Source organism: Balaenoptera musculus, chromosome 4, assembly GCF_009873245.2.
Source record: "Balaenoptera musculus isolate JJ_BM4_2016_0621 chromosome 4, mBalMus1.pri.v3, whole genome shotgun sequence".
NCBI classification, from domain to species: domain Eukaryota; kingdom Metazoa; phylum Chordata; class Mammalia; order Artiodactyla; family Balaenopteridae; genus Balaenoptera; species Balaenoptera musculus.
The window spans coordinates 31,137,796-31,161,235 of record NC_045788.1 but is presented as its reverse complement, the minus strand read 5'-3'; the positions used below and the strand labels follow the sequence as shown (position 1 = coordinate 31,161,235).

At 44.0% G+C, this 23,440-nt stretch overlaps 1 protein-coding gene across 2 annotated transcripts in view; it reads left to right on the top strand.

Moving 5' to 3' along the window:
- CLRN1 (clarin 1) overlaps positions 1-23,134 on the top strand; it is a 39,201-nt gene extending 16,067 nt beyond the window's left edge. Inside the window, exons 2-5 of one of the 2 annotated variants that reach the window (XM_036851599.1) lie at positions 7,503-7,682; positions 9,047-9,070; positions 10,136-10,153; positions 22,869-23,134. In XM_036851599.1, the coding sequence (XP_036707494.1) occupies positions 7,503-7,682; positions 9,047-9,070; positions 10,136-10,153; positions 22,869-23,134 (488 nt within the window). The remainder of the gene's footprint in view (positions 1-7,502; positions 7,683-9,046; positions 9,071-10,135; positions 10,154-22,868) is intronic. The other variant, XM_036851600.1, reaches the window with a different exon arrangement.
- The last annotated feature ends 306 nt before the right edge of the window (positions 23,135-23,440 follow it).

The following is a 23,440-nucleotide window of genomic DNA, read 5'->3' as shown; positions in this document are numbered from 1 at the left end:
CTCATCCCCTGAATTGGAAGGCGGATTCTTTACCACTGGACCACCAGGGAAGTCCCAGATTTTTTGTTTTAAGATGAGAAAATGATAGCATGTCTGTGTGATGATGGAACTGATCCAACAGACGGGGAAAATTGATGCAGTGGCAGAGAGAGGAGAGGATTCCTCAGCAGTGTCTTTGAGGAAGTGGGAAGGGGTGGAGTGTGGTGGAATTGGCCTTAGGGGCGCACCACAGCAGACCTCTACTGAACACCTACCATGAGCTGGGTTCTCCATACGCTGATGTCACTGAATCCTCACAGATGTGAGAGAAAGGTGGGACTAGTCTTATTTTTCGGATAAGGAAATCAAGGTTTAGGGAGTTCAGAGAGTTAGAAAAGAAGCTGAAACATGAACTTCCTTTGTCAAATTTCAAATGCCCGGTCATTTCCCAGGCTGCCCCATGGAAAACTCTCATTTTACAGAGAGAAAGAGGGAGCAGTTAACTTGCTCAGGGTCCCATAGTGGACCAGAACCTGGGCGCCTGACTCTTGGCCCAGTGATCCTTTTCTTCTCGCTAACTAAGCTCTTCCTTCCTCCATGCCAAATGGTCACCTTTGCTGAGTCTATCACTCGCGTCTGGAGGACCCTGCTCATTCTAGACCTTGTTCCTCCTGCTGTTTTCTGTTTTCAGTGAGGCTTATAGAGGTATAACTACATATAATACACCTCGTCCTTTTTAGGTGTGCAGGTCTATGAATTTTGACTGATGCATAGAGGCATGTAAATACCACTGCAATCAAGATATAGAACACTTCCATTACCCCCCAAATTTCCCTTGTGCCCCTTTGTGGTCAATATCCTCCCCTACCCTCCAACCCTGGGCAACCACTGATCTGTTTTCTGTCCTTATCATTTTGCTTTTTCCAGAATGTCACATATATGGAATCATACAATACACAGCCTTTTGAATTCACTTGCTTTCAGTTAGCATAATGCATTTCAGTACACCCATCCTACTGTGTGCACCAACAGTCTGTTCCTTTGTATTGCTAAGTAGTATTTTGTTTTATGGACAGGTCACAGCTTGTTTGTCCATTCGCCAGTTGATGAATATTTAAGATGTGTTTCAGTTTTTAGCAAATATGAATAAAGCCACTGTAAACATTTACATACAGATTTGTGTGTGGACATATGTTTTTAATGCTATTAGGCAAATATCTAGGAGTGGGATTGCTGGGTCATATTTTAAGGAGTGGGACTGCTGGATCATATGTTAAGTCTATGGTCAGCTTTTTAAGTACTGAAACAATTGGATATTCATATGCAAAAAAAAAATTTAACCTTGGCCATATACAAAAAATAACTCAAAATGGATCATAGACTTAAATGTAAACCTAAAGCCAAACAATGTCTAGAAGAAAAACATACAGGAAATTATTTGGGACCTTGCATTTGGGAAAGACTTCTTAGATTTGACCTCTAAACGTGATACCTAAAAGAAAAAACTCATAAACTGGAATTCATAAAAATAAGGACTGCTCTTCAAAAGACACTGATAAGAGAATGAAAAGACAAGTCACAAACTCAGAGAAAATATTTGCGAATTACTTATCTGATAAAGGGCTTGTATCCAGCATGCATAAACAATTCTCAAAACTCAATAATAATAGTAATAAATAACTCAATAAAAAATGCACAAAAGATATGAACAGACACTTCAACAAAAAAGATATATGGAAGGCAAGTAAACTCACAAAAGGATGCTCAACATCATTAGTCATTTGGCAAATGCAAATTAAAGCTACAAGATAAACTACACTTCTATTAAATGACTACAATTTTTAAAAACCTGCCAAGTGCCAGTAAGAATGCAGAAAAACTGGGACCCTCATACATTGCAGGTGGGAAGGTGAAATGGTACAGCCACTGTGGAAAACACTTGGCAGTTTCTTATAAAGTCACACATATAGGAGCTGGGGGTGGAGGACGGGTTGACTACAAAGGGGGAACAGGAAATTCTGGGAAATGTGGAATAGTTCCATAACTTGATTGTGGTGGTGGTCCCATGATCGTAAGCATTTGTCAAAACTCACAGAACTGTATGCTAAAAAGAGAATTTTTTACTGTGTTAATTTTACTTTGGTCTTAACAATAGGGGGAGAAAGTAAAAGCCAAGGCAGCAATGCCACTGTGTGACTTTACACAAGTTACTCAACTTCTCTGTGGGTTTTTTTTTTAACCTATACACTGAGGATAAAATAGAACTTTCCTTATATTGTTGTTAAGAATTAAGTGTGTTGATTTATGCAATATACCTAAAGCACATGGTACATAGCAAATGCCATAAAATTAGTGGCTGTTATTTTTATTCATATTATTATTACTCACATATTTCTCTTTGAGAAAGTCTGGTAATGAAATAATGAAGAGGAAAGAAGGGTAATTAGGGGTTTGGGGTGGTCGAAGGATAAGGAGACCTAGACACACGGACTCATAGACAGAATGGAGGAAATCGGTGATAAGGGAATGAAAGAGAGAGAGAATAATGCTGAACCCACAGACCAAGCCTGTGCTGCTCACGTGGCATCGGCTGCCCGTGTTCATAAATAACTCCCTTTCCTTGTCAACAGCTAATCAAGTAATTTCTCAAGGCCAGAAGCAACGCTGGATTAACGACAGCCCCTCCACAGATCAAAATGTTCAAATCCTTTTTCTGTGGTGTAATCCTACACCTCAAAGAATGGAAAGACCGAACAAATCTACCTCCTAGATACACAATATCCAATATCATTAAAGTGACACCTCCCAATATTTATTTGAATGGTCTGCTCTCATCCTCCGCAAAGGAAAAGTCATGTTAGTGTTGGCTGGAAAATGGAGGGTTGTTATCGGAGTTCTGATTGGTCATTACAGACTTGGGGAATTTTCATCAAACAAAGAAACCTGATAAAATGTAAGCATAACATGCAGGGATTAGTGCCCTCCTGGGTGACTTTCTCACAAGAGTAGGAATTTTAAGAGACTTCATAAGAATTAATAGGCTCCACATGAAATTTATTTTAGCTTCTGGCTTTTCTTTCCAGGAGGCAAATCAGTGCAATTTCTTCTGCCTTTGTTTCAATTTGGTAACAAACCTCAACTTTCAGAGGGGCTTCAGCTAGCTGCCCCATCAGACACAAAGAGGTGGCTACACTTTCTACAAGTGGGGAGATGGAAGGAAGCAAGGTTTTCGATAACTGCTAGTCAAAACCAAGTCAACAGCTAACCAAGTGTAAGAATAACAGGTTGGATGGATTGAGCTATCTCAGCAGCTGGAATTTCTGGAGGGCTGGTGATCATAGACAAGCGCTTCGCTCTGCGCCCCCAAAGCACAGGGCAGCGTGGACCAGTACAATCACTGACAACCGAGGCTCAGCACCTGTGCACTTCCACACCCCGTGTGCCTCTGCACCCTCTTCCAAACAAAGCAGAGGCATTTTCTCATTTTATCTTCATCTATCCATCCATCCATCCATCCATCCATCCATCCATCCATCCATCCATCTATCCATCCATCCAATTTCTAATTGATAAGGACTTTTCAAAACGCAATCACAATACCTTTAACATAACCAACAAAATCAATAATAGTTATGCAATATCATCTAAAACTCAGTCCATGTTCAATTTTCCTTGGTTATCTCAAAATGTCTTTCATAAAGTTTTGTTCAGATCCCAAATAATACCTATACATTGCACTTGGTTAGTACATCTCCTAAGTGTCTTTTAATCTAGGACAGTCGTGGGAATTTTTGGCTTCATTTATCCTTTTAATTGTTTTTGTAAAGTATTCATGTATTTATTGAATAGATAATGCTTGCACAGTGGTAAAAAATTTTTTTCCAAACTGTACTAAAAGGTGCATAATGAAATATCCCTCAGTCCCCTCCCCCAGAAGCAGTGTTACCAGTTTCATGTGTAATCCTCTAGAAATAGTCTCTACCTAGACAAGCATGCCTGTCCCCAGGCTGTAGCCTGGTGGATAAGAGTGAGGACATGAGTTCAAGTGTGTCCTCTGCCACTTACTAAGTAAAAATCTTGGGCACATCGCCTCTGAGCCCCAGTTTTTTCCTCTGGTAAATAGAACTAATAAAAGTACCTATCTCACGGCATTGCTGAGAGAACTAAATCAGATAAGTTAAGTACCTAAATAATTACTTGTTATTATATACATTCTCCTTTGGCTTTTTCCCAAATGATAGAATGAGGCACTTTTCTCTGTTTGATGTGTTTTTTTCATCTAACATCGCATTTTGATGATAATTCCATACCTGTTCTTAAAGATTTGCTTCATTGTTTGAAATCATTGACTTAATTCTATTGTATGGATGCCCTACTGATAGACATATAAGTTATTTCCAACCTTTTGTTTTTACCAAAAAAATGCTGCCATGAATATCCTTGTAATATTTTATTGGATTCATATGCAAAATATCCATAGGCTAAACTCCTGGAAGTAAAATTGCTGAGCTAAAGGTTATGTGCATTTTAATTCTTTATAGGTAGTGCCCAACTGCCCCAAAGGAAGCTGTACCAATTTACACTCCCAAGAAAAGTGCACAAGGGTCTCCATTTCCCTACACCTTAGCTCACACAGGATATCACTAAACGTTTTAATCTTTGTAAATATGATTTGTGGAAAATGGTATCTCATAGATTTAGTGTGCATTTCTCTTATGAGAAGGTAAAAGAAATATAGCCCAAGTAAACCTCAGTAGTCAAATGACCTGCCCATGACTTCTGAGCAAGGACCCTGAGTGAGCGCCGGCAGGGCACAAATGACCTTGTCTGTACCCGTGAAGAGGATGTTCCCTATCTGATAGCGCTAAGCATGTTTTATGCATGTCCGTATGTAGTTAGTTATATCTAGCAGTGGTGAAGGGTTTGTTCTGAACCCTTCAACTGGGTTGCAACTCCTTCACCTGGTTGCTTTCTGACACGTGGTCAGGAGCACAGCGTTGTGGCCTTAGGACATGTATTTGCACAGCCGACCACTTCCTCCTTGAAACATTTTCTTTCCTTGGCTTCCTGCTGTCCAATCCATGGATTTGCTCCTAACTCACAAGCTCTCTTTCTCTCCTGGGCCCTTCTCTCCTCTAGCTACAGCTTCTCCACAGGTGATAGCCATTCCCCTGGCTTTAAATACGAGCGCCAGAACCAGAGTGGGGCCACTGAGGCACCTAGGTCATAAAAGTTAAGGAGACATTTACTCTTGGGCTTGTGCAAGGGCAGTCTTGGCCCCAGAGCGTGACTGTCTCCTTAAATTTCCCTATTTGCCCTAGGTACCTTGCTTTCCTCACCCTAGTTTCACCTCCTTAAATACCTCCGCCCTCTCCATGGACCTCCAGACAAATCCTCTTTGTCGTCTCTACTTGGATATCCCAAACACAACTCAAACTTAAAATATCTAAAACAGCACTCTTGCATCACTTCCCCCTCCCCTGGCCAAACCTGCTTCTTCTACTTATCTGTCTCAATAGCATCAACATTTATTCAGTTACTCTAGGAGTTATCCTTGATTTCTTTCTTTCAACAAGTTCTATCTTCCATCTCCACATCTGACAAGCTCTCACCACCTCTACTGCTACACCTTAGGCCAGGCCTCCATCTCTTATCACTGTAAATACCCGCCACCTCCCCACACCCACCCCCAGTATCCCGGCTTCCACCCCTGCTCCCCCCCCCCCCCGCGTACTCATTACTCGGCAGCCAGAGCGATCTTTTCACCTCATGAAGTAGATTAGGTCTCTCTCCTACTTAAAACTCTCTCGTGGCTTCCAAATGAATTTAGCCTAAAGGCAGACCGCCCCCCCTGCCACCAGGGTCAACAGACCAGGATCTAGCAGATGCCAAGAATCTGATCCCAGCCTAGCAACCCACTTCTTCCTCCACCTCATTCACCAGAAACCGTGGCCCACACTGGCTCACTGCTGCCTCAGCTGTGTTCTTCTTCCCTGCAACGCTCTTCCCCAGATCTTTATACAGGCACTTCCTTCTCAACATTCAGGTGTCAGCTCAGGTGTCACCTTCCTGACCACCCCCATCCACTCATCCAGTCACTCAAAATCCCATCACCCTGTTTTCTTTCTCCACAGCATTATCACTATCTGGAAGTGTCTTGTTATCAGTGCGTAATAGCCGCTCAAAACTCTGGGGCTTGAAACAAAAATTTACCAGTTCAGCTGGACAGTTCTTGATTGGGACTTTCCCTGTTGCAGTTAAACAGCAGCTGGGGTTGGAGTCATCTGGAGGCTTTTCTGGGCTGGATGTCTAAGGTTCTTCCCTCCCTTGTCTGGTGCCCCGGTGCTCCTCCAGGTGGCCTCCTTTTCCAGCAGAGAACTGGACTTCCTGCATGGCAGCTCAAGTCTCCAAGAGGAAAGACGTGGAAATGGTTGGTCCTCTTATAAGCCAGGCCTGAAAGTGGCACAATGTATTTCTGCTGCCATATTCAAATGGTCAAAGCAGTCATAAGCCAGCCCAGGTTCAAGGGGATTGAGGAATAAGTTCTACCTCTTAAAGCAGAAGTGACATGTATGTAAAAGGAGGAAAGGAATTGATGGTGGCCTTCTTTGGCAATAAACTATCACATTCATTTGTTTACCTGGTATTTGTCTATCAACTCCCATTAGGTTATAAACTCCATAAGACAACAGGGACCTTGTCTATCTTATTTTATGGCTCTATTTCCAGCGCCTAGAACAATGTCTGGCACACAGTAGGTGCTCAATAAATAATGTTTGGGAAACTAAAATGGACTAAACTAAACTTCTCCAGTTTGGTTTTTCCAGGTTCACTAATGCTGAGCATGCTAATGACTCACCAGATAAGAGAAATCCTACATTTATAAAGTATTTCATTTCCTCTGCAAACAAGAAAAACTTGCCCTGAACACAAAATCTAGAAATAGATTTGGCATGTTTTCTAAATGGAAAATATTTCTTGTATCACCAGAAATTATTTTCCCACAGCTTGTGCTACATCAAAATATTGAAGTTGACTGAAAATACCCCATTCTTTGATCTTGGTGTGGACAAGAAAAATTTTTGTTTTTGTAGGAAAGGAAATATAGAAACCTCCTGATGTTTGAACTCCCCCAGTTCTGAAAATGTCATTACAAGTTAAGACAGACTTTTTTTTTAAAGACTAATGAGAAATGTCATTAAAAGTTTGGTCATCAAAATGTATAGATTTTGGTTATAAAGCCAGCACTTGTTTATTTAAGTAATTACATATGACCGAGGGCAACAACAACAACAAAATTCCCTCAAATCTCCCCCTTTGCTAGTTTTTACTGGTGAGTTCTATAAAATAATCCCATGTTTAAACCTTTTTGTAAATCCCTTGTAAATTAGTAAGTGAGAATGTATTCATCAGAAGGATTTTAGTGATTTTTGAAGTTAAAAAAAAGAGGGATTTAATTTTTTTTAATTACACTTGCAGATGACCGCTGATGAAATTTCTTCTAATCTTTGTTTTATCTTCAGTTTTCCCAGATTTGCTCAAAGCCATCCCAGTGAGTATCCACGTCAATGTCATTCTTTTCTCCACGATCCTTATCGTTTTAACCCTGGTGGGGACAGCCTTCTTCATGTACAATGCTTTCGGCAAGCCCTTTGAAACTCTGCATGGTCCACTAGGGTTGTATCTCTTGAGCTTCATTTCGGGTGAGTACAGAATTCTCTCTCTGAAGACAAATGGGCTTTTCAATGCGCAAAAGACAGAGCTACCCAAATGTAAAGTGACAGTACATATACGTGGATGTTCACTGTGGCACTATCTATGAGAGCAAAAAGTGGAGATGACTATAATTATTCAGCAATAGGGAATTCAGTAAATTCATTATGGTGATCTATTTGACTAGACGGCATTGAATTATATTTTTGAAGAAGATGTAATCAAAAGGACAGATGCTTGTATCAAAAAGTTAAGTGAAAAAAGCCATATATAAGATTTTATAGGGCTTCCCTGGTGGCGCAGTGGTTGAGAATCTGCCTGCTAATGCAGGGGACACGGGTTCGAGCCCTGGTCTGGGAAGATCCCACATGCTGCGGGGCAACTAGGCCCGTGAGCCACAACTACTGAGCCTGCGCATCTGGAGCCTGTGCTCCACAACAAGAAAGGCCGCGATAGTGAGAGGCCCGCGCACCGCGATGAAGAGTGGCCCCCGCTTGCCGCAACTAGAGAAAGCCCTCGCACAGAAACGAAGACCCAACACAGCCATAAATAAATATAAAAATAAATAAATAAAAGATTACTATAAAAAGAAAAAGATTTTATAAATATGAACCTAATTTGATTTTATATATAAATATAGAGAATATATACATATATTGTATATAGACTCTCCATATATATAGCCTCCATATATATACATAAATATATATATATATGTATATATATATATATACACACATATATATATAGAGAGAAAGAGAGTGTATTCTGTTGGTAGTAGTTATCTCTGAGCAGTAAAATTATGGGTGATTTTCATTTTTTCTCATACTTTTTACTATTTCCAAACATTCAGGAATGTGCATTTATTTATTCATAATCAGAAGAATAAATAAAAGCCATCAAAAAAGAGTAAAGAGCCGGTGTTCCACCCAAACGAGTTGCCATATTCAGGCCTATAGGGTCTTTGTGTAGCCTAAGTAGATGTATCTGGGCAAGGAGAAAACTCTAAACCCCAAAATTAGTTCATTAATAAACACGTCCTACTCAATAACTAGGGCTGATGGGAAATAATATGAAACCTAGTCAGTGCCACAGGGTGCTTAGGATATATTTACAAGAAAGAGAAAGAGATGAGAAAATCAAAATTGTCTACATAACTCATATGCACCATCCTTCAGTGGGAGGTCTCTGATTTCACCCCACTCCAAACTTGCAAAAAAGACTCAATGCTTTGTCATATCCCCAGGAAGCAAGTAATTGTATTAGTGATTTCATGGAGAGATGAGAGAGAATACAACTCACACCAGCAAACAGTGTATTGAAGATCAATATCAGACTCTTTCCTTCTCTGCAGCTGCCCTTTGGCTGCCAGCCCCCAGCCCCCAGGCCACCAGGCCCCTTCCCTCTCTTGACACCACTCCCTTCTCCCTGCACAATTCAACTCCAGCCACAAACTCGCATAGCTCCCTCTCTAGCAAACAAAACCTTGTAGTTAACGGGTGCTCCCTTAGAAAGCAGTATATGAGCCTCTATTCATGATCACTTGAGCACCCTTTGTTACCAACCTGGGTTCTTGGGCTCCTTAATCAATAGAAATTGGTAAAATGCGGAATTCAGGCAAGGCTTTACTGGGACTTGTGCTGCAGCACAAGGGAGTAAGACCAAGTAACAGGTGCCCTAGCTTGCTCGCTGAGGTGGGGGGAGCTGGTTCTTTAAATGCGGTGAGGGTGGGAGCAGATCGGTGGGTCAGGCTGGAGGGGTGACAGGTGGTCTGCTCACCCCCTTGGTGGTGCTGTGTGCAGGGATCCTGCGCAGTACCCCGCTTTTGCTCCCCGCAGAAAGTGGCAGTTGTGCTTTGGCCTTTTTGTATCATAATTTGCCCCACGTGCACATGCGTGCAGTGGTTTTTAGTCCCTTGTAGTTTCTTTGTATTCTTTCGCTCGAGGAGACATTTGTCCAGGTGCAAGCACTCTGGTAAAAGGGTCCCAGGTCTCAGCCTGTCTCAACCTCTTGGGGTCTTACGCCATCTACATCTTGCTCTTCAAATTATTTACCCAACCAAAATAGTTCTCTCTCTAGCGGAGGTTCTGCTAATATGTTCTCCATATTTTTCACAAGCAAATAATACAGTTTCAATTGTGCAGAAATGATTACCCTACGACGGCAGTGTCTAAGTCCTTCTCATCTTTGGATCTCTAGCGAAAGCATCCAGCATGGGCCTCTGCACACAGTAAACGATTCAATACCTATTCACTGACTTGCGAAAGCAAGCCCAGAAGGAGATGTTAAGCCGGTCACTTAAACAGCACAGGTTAGAGGAATGGGAATGCGAATGGGATGGAATTAGCAGAGTAGACCTGCAGAGGCGGTGGGACAAGATCCAGAGAGATGGGACAGAGTAATGTAAAGGAAGGCCAAGAGCTTTGCGATCAGGGCAGAGGAGCAAGAACCCAAGTACAGGGTGCACACAGACAGGCAGAGGCAGTGGTTCAATCTCAAGGGAAGGTCAGCTTAGAAGTAGGTATTGGGATTACTTCACCCCACCCACAACAGCAAACCAAACTGGAGCATCTGGGTGGTGTGCTGTTTTAGTGAAGGCCCTTGAATCAACCAGGGGCCAGCTAGACAACAGGACACACACTATTTTAACAGAGGGAATATAATGTTCAGCAGTGGTTCTTCAAGGGGAGTCCCCAGACCAGCGGCATCTGCATCACCTGGGATCTTGATAGAAAAGCAAATTCTCCAGCTTCACCCCAGACCTCCTGCATCAGAAACCCTCGAGTAGGGCCCAGCCATCTGTGTTTTACCAAGCCCTCCAGGTGATTCTGATGCAAGTTCAGGTTTGAGAACCAGGGCTATAGGGAGCTGATTAAATAGATGTTGGAGGACTGAAAAAAAAGGAGACGCTGAGGTAACTCAGAGATGGCAATGTCACAAAGCAGTGGCCAGCCCTAGGGCTAGAGAACCCAGGGAAGCGTTTAGTGTTACCAGAACCTAGAGGCTTGAGGAGAGGCCTCGGGGCACTGGGTCTCAGACCTCTGAGGAAGTGGCACCGTCATGTGACACCAGCAGGCAGCTCTGGGAATGTGGAAAGGGCTTGGGAACTCCTCAGCGGAGGCCCAGAGAAGTGCTACCCCGTGGCAAGGCCAGCCAGACCTTCCTCCCCTGCCCTGGTATCCTCCCTATTGGTAGAACTGGGGCAGGTGACAAGGCAGAACCAGAGTTGGGGGGGAGCCTGCACCCAGCATCACAAAGCACAGAAAAGAAGAGCTGGTTTGATGCCAAGACACAACAGCTTATAAAGTGGCACAGCCATCTCACACTCCGGCTTCTGAATGAAACTGAGAACAGCCCATTTGGAAGACAAATTATTTGACAGTTCTAACGGACGACCAAACTAACGGTATTTGAAAAGCAGGATGACTCATGAGAACGCAGACTTTAATCCGAGTCCCAGATCTTATCTCGGCTTTCGGCCAAGTCTAACGCAAAGAAAACCTGAGCACAGAAATGTATGCGGGAACACAGGCCCTGGGCTTACACTGTATTGTATTTATCCTTGAACTTGTTGCAAAAGCAGGTGCTCAATAAAGGTTTGTGGATGAGGGAAGGAAGAGAGGGGGAGAAAGGAAAGAAGGAGCCAGCTCCACATCTGCGTCTTGCGGAGGATAAAGGCCCAGTGTTTCCAGATTATCCGTTTTTTTTAAAAACAGATATAAAAATTCTTATTTTTTTTTAAAGGATATTTATTTTACTTTTTTTTTTTTAAAGGAATTCCTTTATTATTTATTTATTTATTTATTTATTTATGAGTGTGTTGGGTCTTCGTTTCTGCGCGAGGGCTTTCTCCAGTTGCGGCGAGCGGGGGCCGCTCTTCATCGCGGTGCGCGGGCCTCTCACTATCGCGGCCTCTCTTGTTGCGGAGCACAGGCTCCAGACGCGCAGGCGCAGTAATTGTGGCTCACGGGCCCAGTTGCTCCGCGGCATGTGGGATCCTCCCAGACCAGGGCTCGAACCCGTGTCCCCTGCGTGGGCAGGCAGACTCTCAACCACTGCGCCACCAGGGAAGCCCAAGAATTCTTATTTTTTAAAACCAGAATTTTCAACAATTTAAAAAAAAATTCTTATTTTTAAAAACCAGAATTTTCAACAATTTTTTAAAAACTGTGCCTGACAACGAAACATGTTTGAAGGTCAGATGGACCGACAGTTTGTGACCTCTAGAGGTAACAAGTCACTCTTGAATCACAGACTAACTACTTCATTCCCTTTGATCTACATATGGTACCTGTAAGCCCCTGGAGGCTTGGAAAAGTTTATCTAAGGTTGTAATATTCACAGAGACCCCAGCTTTAAACCCCACTCGTGGAAAGATGGGGATTTCACGGCCCTTATCACAAACACTCGAAATGTGAGCCAATGAATCACACACTCAGAGGCCAGAGCCTGTACTGGGGTGGGTGGGGGGGGGGTCCCTTAATGCCCATGGGAGTCACACTTCACTAGAGACCTCCTTCCCCTGGGGCAGCTCTCTTCTGCTGAGTTTTCCCCCCTGTTTCTCTACCCTGGCGGCCTCCCTCATAGCCAGCAGAGAAAAACTCCTTCCTCCCTTTTCTTCTTCTCCTCCTACTCAACCCTGGGTCCCCCAAGATGCCACCTTTCCTTGTGCTGATGTCATGCCAGGGCTCTTTCTTCAGCTGTCTACCTCCCTGCTGGATGGGACCCCCAGGCTTGGCATCCTCCTTGCGGGGAAGAGAAGGGAAAAGAGCTCTTCCTGCTTGTCTGTCTGGGGCATTGCATGCTGCCTAGAGTAACAATGCTGTGGGCATCTCCTTGTGTCCCCTGATGCCCTGCAAGCCAGACCTCAGGGGGAGAAAAGGAAAGGGCGCCAGCCTCTGGATGAGGTCAGCAACGGTTTCAGTCACCACGGCCTGCTTGTCCTTGTGGCCCAATATCCTGTTGCCTTCCACTTCTCATGGCTTTCAGTCTGGCTCACATTCCTCAGCTTTCTTCGTGTAACTTGTCTTCCCATTGTCATTGTTCCATGAAACCCACCCAAGTCAGTTAATTTGTTCTTTCTCATCTTGTCAATCATAACCCAGGCCTGAGAAGTCTTTCCCTGAGTTAGGATTTTAGTAATATCTTAATGATCTCCCATGGTTCATCTTGGACAGTGATTCTCTTCCCGGACCGTGCATTAGAATCACCAGAAGTAAGTTCCAAAAATACTGATGCTGGGTCCCACATCACAGATTGGAGTCTCTGGGGGTGGAGCCTGGGCACTGGTCTTTTTTTTTTTTTTTAAGGTTTCGTAGGTAATTCTAATGTGTGACCAGTGTCAAGAACCACTGATACAGGTGCACTCATTTCATTTATTCAACAAACGCTGACTGAGTGCCACTACGTAGCAGCCATTATGAGAGGTACTGGTGTTACCACAACCCATCAGGCACACAGTCCTGCCTTCGTGGAGCCTAAAATCTAGTGGGAGAGTCAACAGAAGTTTACATAGGGAATTAAAGATCACAGTAAGGCTGATGAACAGGCTGTCATGATAGAGAATGAAGGGAAGGGAGGATCGGGTCTTGATACAGTGGTTGGCAAAGGCTACTCCAGGTAGCTGAGTTCTAAAGATACAAAAGAGCTAAGGATCCTCAGAGAACTTCCCAAGGAGAGGAAAAAACACACATGAGGATGCTAGGGAAAGAGGCCAGCTTGTTGTAGGCACTGAAAGGAGGCCCATGTGGCTAGAGAACAGGCAGTGAGGGGAAAATGGGCAAAAAAAAAAAAAATTAGAGAGATCAGTTGACATCAGTTAACGTCAGACCTCAAAAGCCACGGTAAGTCATTCAGAATGGATTCTAATTGCAATGAGACACTTTTGAAAGTCCTTAAGAAGCTGTCTGATAGCTGATTTACCTTTTAATTTTTTATAAATTTATTTATTTTATTTTTGGCTGCATTGGGTCTTCGTTGCTGTGCATGGGCTTTCTCTAGTTGTGGCGAGCGGGGTCTACTCTTCGTTGCGGTGCACGGGCTTCTCATTGCTGTGGCTTCTCTTGTTGTGGAGCACGGGCTCTAGGTGTGTGGGCTTCAGTAGTTGTGGCATGTGGGCTCAGCAGTTGTAGCTCTCGGGCTCTAGAGCGCAGGCTCAGTAGTTGTGGCGCATGGGCTTCGTTGCTCCCTGGCATGTGGGATCTTCCCGGACCAGGGCTCAAACCCGTGTCCCCTGCATTGGCAGGCGGATTCTTAACCACTGCACCACCAGGGAAGTCCAACTGATTTCCCTTTTAAGAACTGTCTGGTGAAAGACTAGGCTATTGCATTGGAGATGGAGAGAGATGAATGTATTCTAAAAACATTTTGAAAGTAGATCCGAAATGTTTTGTAGGTAGCTTAAGCAATTAGTAGACAGTGGTGGCATTAATCAAGCTGAATAAGACAGGGGAGGAACAGGCTTAGAGTTTAGGGCAAAAAAGAAGTGGGGAGAGGAGCTTAGCATTAGAAATCAAGTGTTCCATTTAGGGCATGTCAAGTTTGAGATCCTATGAGATGTTCAAGAGGACATGTCAAGTAGACAGTCAGATATATGAGTCTGGAGCTCAGAGAAGAGGTCTAGACAAAAAACGTAAATTTAAGAGTTGTCAGGATATAGATATCATTCAAAGCAATGAAAATGGATGAGATCATCTAAGAAGAGAGTGTAGATAGAGAAAAACTGGCCTAGGACCAATCCCTGAATAACGCCATCAGTTAATTTTGGGGCTGAGAAGCAGGCAGCAAAGGGCACTGACTGGGTGTGTCTGGAGAGGAAGAAGGAAAATCGGGAGACGTGGTGTCCCAGAGGCTACAAGAGGGGGATGTTTCAAGAGTACAGGCCAACAATAGAAAACAAACTTATGGTGACAAAAGGGGGAAGGGGGTGGGGGAGGGATAAGTTAGGAGTCTGGGATTAGCAGATACTGACAACTAGATATAAAACAGATAAACAGCAAGGCCTACTGTAGAGCACAGGGAACCATGGTCAGTATCCTATAATAAACCAGACTGGAAAAGAATATGAAAAAGAATATATATACATACATACATATATATATATATATATATATATATATATATATATATATATATATATATATATATATATAAATAACTGAATCATTTTGCTGTACACCAGACACTAACATGACATTGTAAATCAACTCTACTCCAATTAAAAGTTTTTTTAAAAAAAAGAGTACAGATCAACAATGAAGTATGTGGAAGGGAGGCCACCTGCGAGAGTCAAGGAAGGGTGGCAGGGAAGACAGAATGGGGAAAACGGTGAAAAACACTTTCCTCAAGGTTTATAACACAGTAGGAGAGAGAGAGGCACTCAAATTAAGGAGGTAGAGAGAGACCGGGAGCCCAAATAGAAGGAGCTGAGTATAGCAGCAACTAGACCCATAGTTTCACACTGGAGCACTGATATATGCCTTTTTAAAAAATAAATTTATTTATTTTATTTTTATTTTTGGCTGGCTGTGTTGGGTCTTCGTTGCTGTGCACGGGCTTTCTCTAGTTGCGGTGAGCGGGGGCTACTCTTCGTTGCGATGCACGGGCTTCTCATTGCAGTGGCTTCTCTTGTTGCAGAGCACCGGCTCTAGGCGTGCAGGCTTCAGTAGTTGTGGCACACGGGCTCAGTAGTTGTGGCTTGAGGGCTCTAGAGCGCAGGCTCAGTAGTTGTGGCTCACGGGCGTAGTTGCTCCCTGGCATGTGGGATCTTCCCGGACCAGGGCTTGAACCCGTGTCCCCTGCATTGACAGGCGGATTCTTAACCACTTTGCCACCAGGGAAGCCGTGATATATGCCTTTTATACATTCCATTCGAGAAGGTTCCCAATTGATGATAGAGAGTCTAACCCACATATGCATGTAAGAGAGCAGGTTACGTGGAAGACTTGCCATGGATCCTTAGTGGAACAGCCTAGACAGTTCAGTGAATATTCCCTGAGGATGCTATGGAATGTATTGGTTCAGGCCTTTTAGAGGTGATGAAAACCACCGAAATGTGGACTTATTGCGAAGTGTATTTATTACACCTTCTCTTACATGTAGCATCATGTTTGAGTTACACCAAGCAAGGCAAACAAAGAAAATAACTGCCTTTCTTTAAAAAGGGGATACTCCTAATATGGACATAATTAATTACGAAAATTACAGCCGTGGCATGGAACATAAATAAGCTCAGTCATATGTAAAACATGAAGACAGGAAAACAAATAGCAGTACAGAAATAGAAGGATGCTTACGTTATATATCAGTTTCAGTGTTAATAATATCCTGGCCTCTGTAATAAGTCTAGGGCATATTATTCTGCAACTGTTAGTGAAAAACCATCTGGAGCTTAGTTCCGCTTCAGTCCTTATGGAGGAGCTCTTGCTCAGAGTCTGAGAAAGACCCAGGGACACCTGGGCATTAAAGCCACAGAGCCTGAGGAGGGAGAGGATCGGTGGCAGCAAAAGTCAGCACCAAAAAGACTAGTTTCTCAGCATAAGCTTTGGAAGGAGGCCACAGAAGGAAGAGAAGTAATATTAGCCAGCCCGTGACGGTCAACGGACAAGGAATTTTGTTTTGAGATACAGGGCAGCATCTGAAGGGGCAGAACCATAGTGACGGGATTGCATTCAGCTCATTCACGGCAGGGACGCAACAGAAGGACTGTTTAGCTCACTTTGCACAGGGCCTGCAGTGCATGATCTGGTTCAAGGAGATGCTCAATCTTGTCCCGTCACAACTGCAAAGAGGCTCCTGTCCTGTTCAGAACATGCACAAGTGTCTCCCCTCTCTTTCATTTAGAGTCACAACCCAAGTCCTTGCTACGACCGCCAAAGCAGCACTTGCTGTGCCCACCCTAGAAACCCGCACACATACCTCACCGCTTACTCCCCTCTGCCTGGTTCTCGTCTTCTCTCTGCTCAAATCCCCTGGTTCCCTTTGCACTCGCTGTTCCCTCAGCTTGAAATGCTCTTCCCCTCAAATACCTACCTTCTCACCCCCTGACTTCTTCAAGAGGCACTAAAGTGTCATCTTCTCTCTGAGGCCTCCCCAGGCCATCCCTCTTCCCTGCTTTATTTTATTCTCCTTAGTACACATCACACTCTGATAAACTACAGAATGAAATTACTTATTTTGTTATAGCCTCTCTCTCCACTCTCTCTACCACTGAGAGCTCCATGAAGACAGGGATTTTTGTCTGCTTTATTCAGTGCTGTATCCCCAGTGCCCAGAATAGCTCAGTCAGCATCCAGTAAGTAGTTGTTGGTAAATGAATAAAACAGAAGCAGCTCTACGTATTTTCTAGTAACAAATGACAATCTCCTTTTCTGCAAATCAATTCAAATGAGAAAAAGATCTTTGCATGAATCACTCTTCTCACTAACATGACATTTGTAAAACTTAAGTTAGATATGGGCTCTTCAACTCTCCATTACAGAAGACATTGTATCACAGAAGAGGGGGAAAAGCTGAACCCAACTGGTGTTATAACTTCCTCCACACCTGCTCTTTGGAAATACATGACCAAATTGCTCTCCATTATGACCTCAAAATCTACTCTTAGGTATTAGCTTGCTTTACTAGTCTAGATGGTAGCCATTGGTCTCTAAAACAGTTTGGAACTGGAGAAGCTTCCATTTGGGGAAGAAACCATTGCTGGAGACCTCACCAATAATAACTGACTTTCTAGTGAGATTACATAATTTCACAGAAAATTAGCACTTACACCTGAAAAGTTGTGGCTTTTTCAACCCCATGTATCATCTCTCAAGACTCCTTAAAGAAGGAAATTTTCAACTTATCATTCTGTAGAGGAAATGGAATGCCTCTAACAGTTGTCATTGTAGGGGAGAAAAAGTTTTCACTCTTCCCTTCCAGGTTCTTTGTCTGCCTCATAATTAAATTGACATAAGACAGGTTAACAGGAGAAGAACAAATTTAGTTTCATACGTACAGGAGCTCATAAAATATGAGACTCAAAGAACTGACCCAAGCAGGCTGCGTTTATACCTTTCAGACAAAGAAACAATAAATTTGTGAAAAATTGACCAAAGGAGTTTGGGCTTGGGGTAGTAAATTAGTGAAGAAGTAGCAAGGTTTTTTTATACAGCCATCTCGGCCCTGAATTCCCTATCTCTGGTGATAAGGATGCCTTCTACCCTCCGGGTGCAGGGAGGGTACGCTTCACGTGGGAAATTTATTTCCTGATTTCAGGGAGACGGAGGAAGGTCAGAGTGTCCTTCTTGCACTAGTTGTTTCTTAAGTAACTTTAATTCAAAATAATCAATCTGTTGAAGTGGTATATTTGGGAGTGACAAATCCTGCTTCCCCTCAACATCTCTAAGAGAGTTTAAAGATGACATGTTAGCTTTCTGGAAATCTTGGCCATTACTTTAAATGGAATAGAAATTCTAATTTACTATTTCCGAAATGCAATCTTAGTGATAATAGGAGAAAGTTTCAGAGGTTTTTTTTTCACCTTTGAGGACACATTTCTACGGAAACCCATGGTACCCTAGACTCCCATGGACCCTGGCAGGATATTCCCACCCATAAAGTATAGTCACTCTCAGGGGTCACCGAGGGATAAAGAAGCAGCTTTCTTGTTGGCTGTGACCTTCAGTCCCTATATTGTAAGGGACTGGAGGAGAGAGGTGACCGATTCTGTAGTCTCAGCTGCCAGAGGAGAGCCCTGAGTGTGTAGTGTCTAGTACATGACACATGTTTGTTAATTGACTGGTAATTCATGGTGTGACAGCCCTATAACTCAGCCATCCTATTCAGTCAGAAATTAACTCAGTAATCAAAGTCATTAAAAGGAGAAGGAAAAAAAAAAAAAACAAAACCCACTACGGTACCAGCCAGATGGTGGGGAAATCAAACACATGAAAGGAAAATGGCTCGTCTTTGAGTAAGACAGCCGGAGCAAAACCTCGTATGCCTGGTTATATTCCAAATTCTGGCTTGAGCAAGGCTTGTCGGGTTTTCCTAGATTTGGTGTACTTTAACCTTTCTTGTGAGCTGGAACAGTGTTGGTCAGATAGACGGACAAGGGGGAAATCTGTCCAAATGGCCCCAGCTGAGTTTGGGCTCTTGGGGGACAAGGGTAACGGGGAGGAAGCGGGCAGGCCTGATCCTAACCCTTGGGCAAGAGCACGAATGAAAGCCCACACACCACGTGTCTCAACATTTAAAAGTTATAAGCTAATAAACTATTCAGTGAAACATGTTTATCCTTCGCCCTTGACACACGTCTCTCTATAAGGACCCGGAGGCCAGATTCAAATCTAGACTTCTTGAGCCCTGGGAATTCTGCACCTGATGTGGTGATGAGAGGAGGGCCGAGCCCTGTCTATTCGTCTCTCTTCCCGTGACTGGTTCCATCCACACTGTAAAGGGCCTCGAGCATATGTGTGTGTGAACACTCCACCGCGTATCCGAGCTCTGCCCATGCCCCCCAGACAGCTGTTCCTTGGCCACCCTCAGGCCTGTATAGCAGAAGCCACAAAATCCACCCCTGTGTAAATGGACCAGGGAAGATGCTCGTGCCAGCCCAGGAAGATGCTCGTGCCAGCCCAGGAAGATGCTCGTGCCAGCCCAGGAAGTATGCTCGTGCCAGCCCAGGAAGTATGCTCAGGGCTGTTTGCGGAGGAAATTCCTGGGTCCCAGGGGTACCATCTGGCATGTGGTCAGGGACTCCAGATGGCCCCATCCCACTGACATCAAGCATTCCTCACCCCATGGGGAGGGGTGTCAACAGGAGAGAAAGCAGGACCCTCTAAATGTGGGACCCATAGCAGGAGCCCCCTTGCTGGAATCTAAGGGCCAGATCGGAAAACGTGCTGAGCCCTGTTCCCACCACCAATCACATCCCTTACACACCTCTCTTCATGTCCCCAGCGGCCAGGCCACAAACAAGAGACTCTTCCTGGGTATCTTTTGGTCCATAAGCCATAAATAGGTATTGGTGGTCCCACATTTCCTTTAGAGTCAGGGACAGAGAGAGGCAAAAATATCCTAAATTCACACTGAGTTGTTTCCCTCCACGTGTCCTAGCGTCGCTGAGGGGTTGGCAGAGACTCAGGCTGGGTTTCCATGCTCTGACTCTGAAATGACCAAGTCGACCTCATGGACAACCCCAGACTCCAGAGCAGAATCTCAGACCATCCTCTTAACGACTACATCGTGTTTGGGGAGCTTGCATGCTTGAAGTATTAGCTCCAGCAAAGGGCTATTGGTCTTAGATACCCAAGCAACTTTTACTTTAAGAATTTGAAATGCAGTCTCAGTGTGATGCCTTCTCCTTAACAAAGCAGCACCTTTAAAATATTTAACAACTTGAAAAAGGAAACCGAGCTTGAATTTTCCTTTCAAGCACCAGGGAAATACAGTGTTTCGCTTCTGTCTGAAATTCACCATCTCCTCACACAAAGAAGGTTCTTATGGTAAAAGCAATGGCATTTTCTCCACAATTTTCAAATAAAAGATAAAGAGAAAACAGCATCGCAGCCTCTTTGTTGGATCTAACAATAAAGGAATAATACAGTATTGCCAGGGGAGAGCTCTGGTTTTAAGCTCAGAATACAAAAATAGGCTGACAATTTTTACAAAGGAATATTCTCCAAGGCTGGTGGGAAGTGAAGTTTCAAGAAAATTATATCACTTAATTACCTGGCGATGTATGATGGTGAGGCTCAAGCTGGCGGGAGCCGGTCCCAGGTGAAATTCTCACAGAAGAAATGGAATTTCACCTTTCCTCCTCACCTCCAACCCAACTCCACCCCCATCTTACCAACCCAAACCCAGCCTTTGGAAAAAGAATGGGAACATCATTTGCATGGTAGCACCTCATGTCTGGAGCGTTCTCCCCACACAGCCCAACCTCCCTTTGCTAACTTTTCCTACAGCTACTTCCAAAGGACCTTCTAGGGTGCTGCCCACCTTCTCAGTAATAGCCACCTGCACCTCCCTTACTATGACACCCACTGAGATTGGTTTATAACTGTTTTATCTGAGTTCCCTGCCCGATTATACTCTCTGTTACAGCAGAAACCATCTGCATTTTCTTTAATGTTGAGATCTCCACCACTATTCCCATGCTTGGCCCGTAATAAGTCTAATGGAATAAATGAATGAGTGAATTAATGAATGGGAACTGAAGCCACTATGTTGGTGCTCCCAGGGCATTTGAGTTAACTGTAATTGAAGGCAAAAGCACTTACCCCTCCTCAAGGAGTCATAAACCTAATGGGAGAGCATGTGGTGGAACGAAGTAAGGGACGATGGTAAAGACTTGCAAGATGAAAAAATACATAAAAACCAGAGGAACAGCTACCAATTAGTGAGCACTTCTATGTGCCGATTCTAATACCAAGTGTTAATCTTGAATCATCTTTACTGTCCACATTTTATAGACAAGGAAGTGGAGACTTGGAGGTTAAAATTGACTACTTGCACATAGCTACTGGCGGAATCAGGGTTTGAACCCAAATTGGTTTGACCAAAGTCTGAAAACCATCTCAGCAAGTTTCCTGTTAACTAACGCCCCACTGTGGTGGCCCAGGATGCAGATGTAGCTGTGGGAGCCCTGGGAGCCCTGGCTCGCCTCGGTGCCCCTGACTCTGCCCCTCTTGCCACCTGCTTCTGCCCCCTGTGCCATCCATCCATCTGGGGGGCTCTCATTTTCCATCCTCACGGGAGAGGGCCTATTAGAGTTTCCAGGCACCACTCAATATGACGTGCTCCTGTCCTGCAGAGATCTCATCCAGGCCACAACCACACCACTTAAGATTAGATTAGGCTACCAATGAGTGGTAAGTAAGGGGAAAATAATAATAATAATAATAATGATAGGGCTTCCCTGGTGGCTCAGTGGTTAAGAATCTGCCTGCCAATGCAAGGGACACGGGTTCGAGCCCTGGCCCAGGAAGATCCCACATGCCGCAGAGCAACTAAGCCCACATGCCACAACTACTGAGCCTGAGGTCTAGAGCCCGCAAGCCACAACTACTGAGCCCACGTGCCACAACTACTGAAGCCCGCGCGCCTGGAGCCTGTGCTCCGCAACAAGAGAAGCCATCACAATGAGAAGCCTGCGCACCACAACGAAGAGTAGCTCCTGCTTGCCGCAACTAGAGAAAGCCTGCGTGCAGCAACGGAGACCCAACACAGCCAAAAATAAATAAATAAATAAATTAATTAAATAATAATGGGTTTAAAAAAATACACGTTTATTATTCTCTCACACAAAAATCTAGAGGTTAAAGTCCATTGAAGACACTGGTGGCTCCCGGTGTCTGATATCCAAAATTCCTCCTTTCCTGTTTTTCCATAATATATGGCTTCCATTTCTAAGGCCACCTTGTCTAAAACGTCTGCTGGTGCTCCAGCCATTGCATCCATATTTCAGCTACAGGAAGGAGGACAGGGGAAAGAAAGTGCAGGCCCCTAATACTGCAAACTTCAAGGAAACTTTCTGGCCCCTACATCCCAGCCCCCCTCAACCAATGTAGTCCTCATTCAAGTCAGCCACATGCCCAGGTAAAAATCCTGAGCTCTATTACAAACAAGGAGAACAGATACTCTCCGCCTCGACACCTTATCCATGGCTGCCTTTGCTCAGGGACACGTCTGGGCAGTTGTGGCCAGGTGGGAGCCCGAGGAGGGGGAGGAACCATGTAAGCCTTCTGAAGGAAACCCTCAGCCCTTTCACAAGGGGGCTGGATGACTGCCATTTCTTCTGCATGACCTGTGAAGTACAGAGAAATTGTTCTTTTGAAGCCACACCATAGCAGTGGCTGCTTTATAGCCTGATTCCACCACTGTGCTTTTAAGGTACCCAGAAATTCAGCCTTCTCCTCACGCAAAGTGGAACGTCTCCCAGTCTTTGTAAGATCGGCTTGATTCTACCCACACCACCCCAAAAGTCTTCTCACGCAGAGCCATAACCCAGGCACTACCAGCCATCGGTTGGAGAACCAGGCTCGTGATTACAAATTTGAAATATATTTTTGCAGAAGAATGCAAATGAGGATGATGGGAAAAGGCTTTCTTTAGTTTGCACATAAACCCTCTTCCCTGTCCCTTACAATCAGGAAATATTTGTCCCAACATGCTGTTTGTTCTTTCTCTTGCAGGCTCCTGCGGCTGTCTTGTCATGATATTGTTTGCCTCTGAAGTGAAAATCCACCACCTCTCAGAAAAAATTGCAAATTATAAAGAAGGGACTTATGCCTACAAAACGCAAAGTGAAAAATACACCACTTCATTCTGGGTGGTTTTCATTTGCTTTTTTGTTCACTTTTTGAATGGGCTTCTAATACGATTTGCTGGATTTCAGTTCCCTTTTGCAAAATCTAAAGACACAGAGTCAACTAATGTAGCTGCAGATCTAATGTACTGAAGGGCAAACATGGTTAATTTTGTCCAACCTTTTAGATGCACGAATTAAAGTACCAAACCCTCTGTGATAACGTTTACAAACTATGTACTAAGGATACAAGCCAGGAAGTAAGGGGAACAGAAAGAAGGCTTTGGAAGGTTGTTTAACCTGGTGGGAAATTGCTTCACCTGGGTAGTCAAGACAGTTGACTAGAATGGACAAATTGTTACTCCATATCCACACCAGAGTGCAAAATGCCTGCTCCATCAGGGACGAATTGGAAGGCATGGGGAATATATTTTAATACAAATAAATACTATTTCTGAT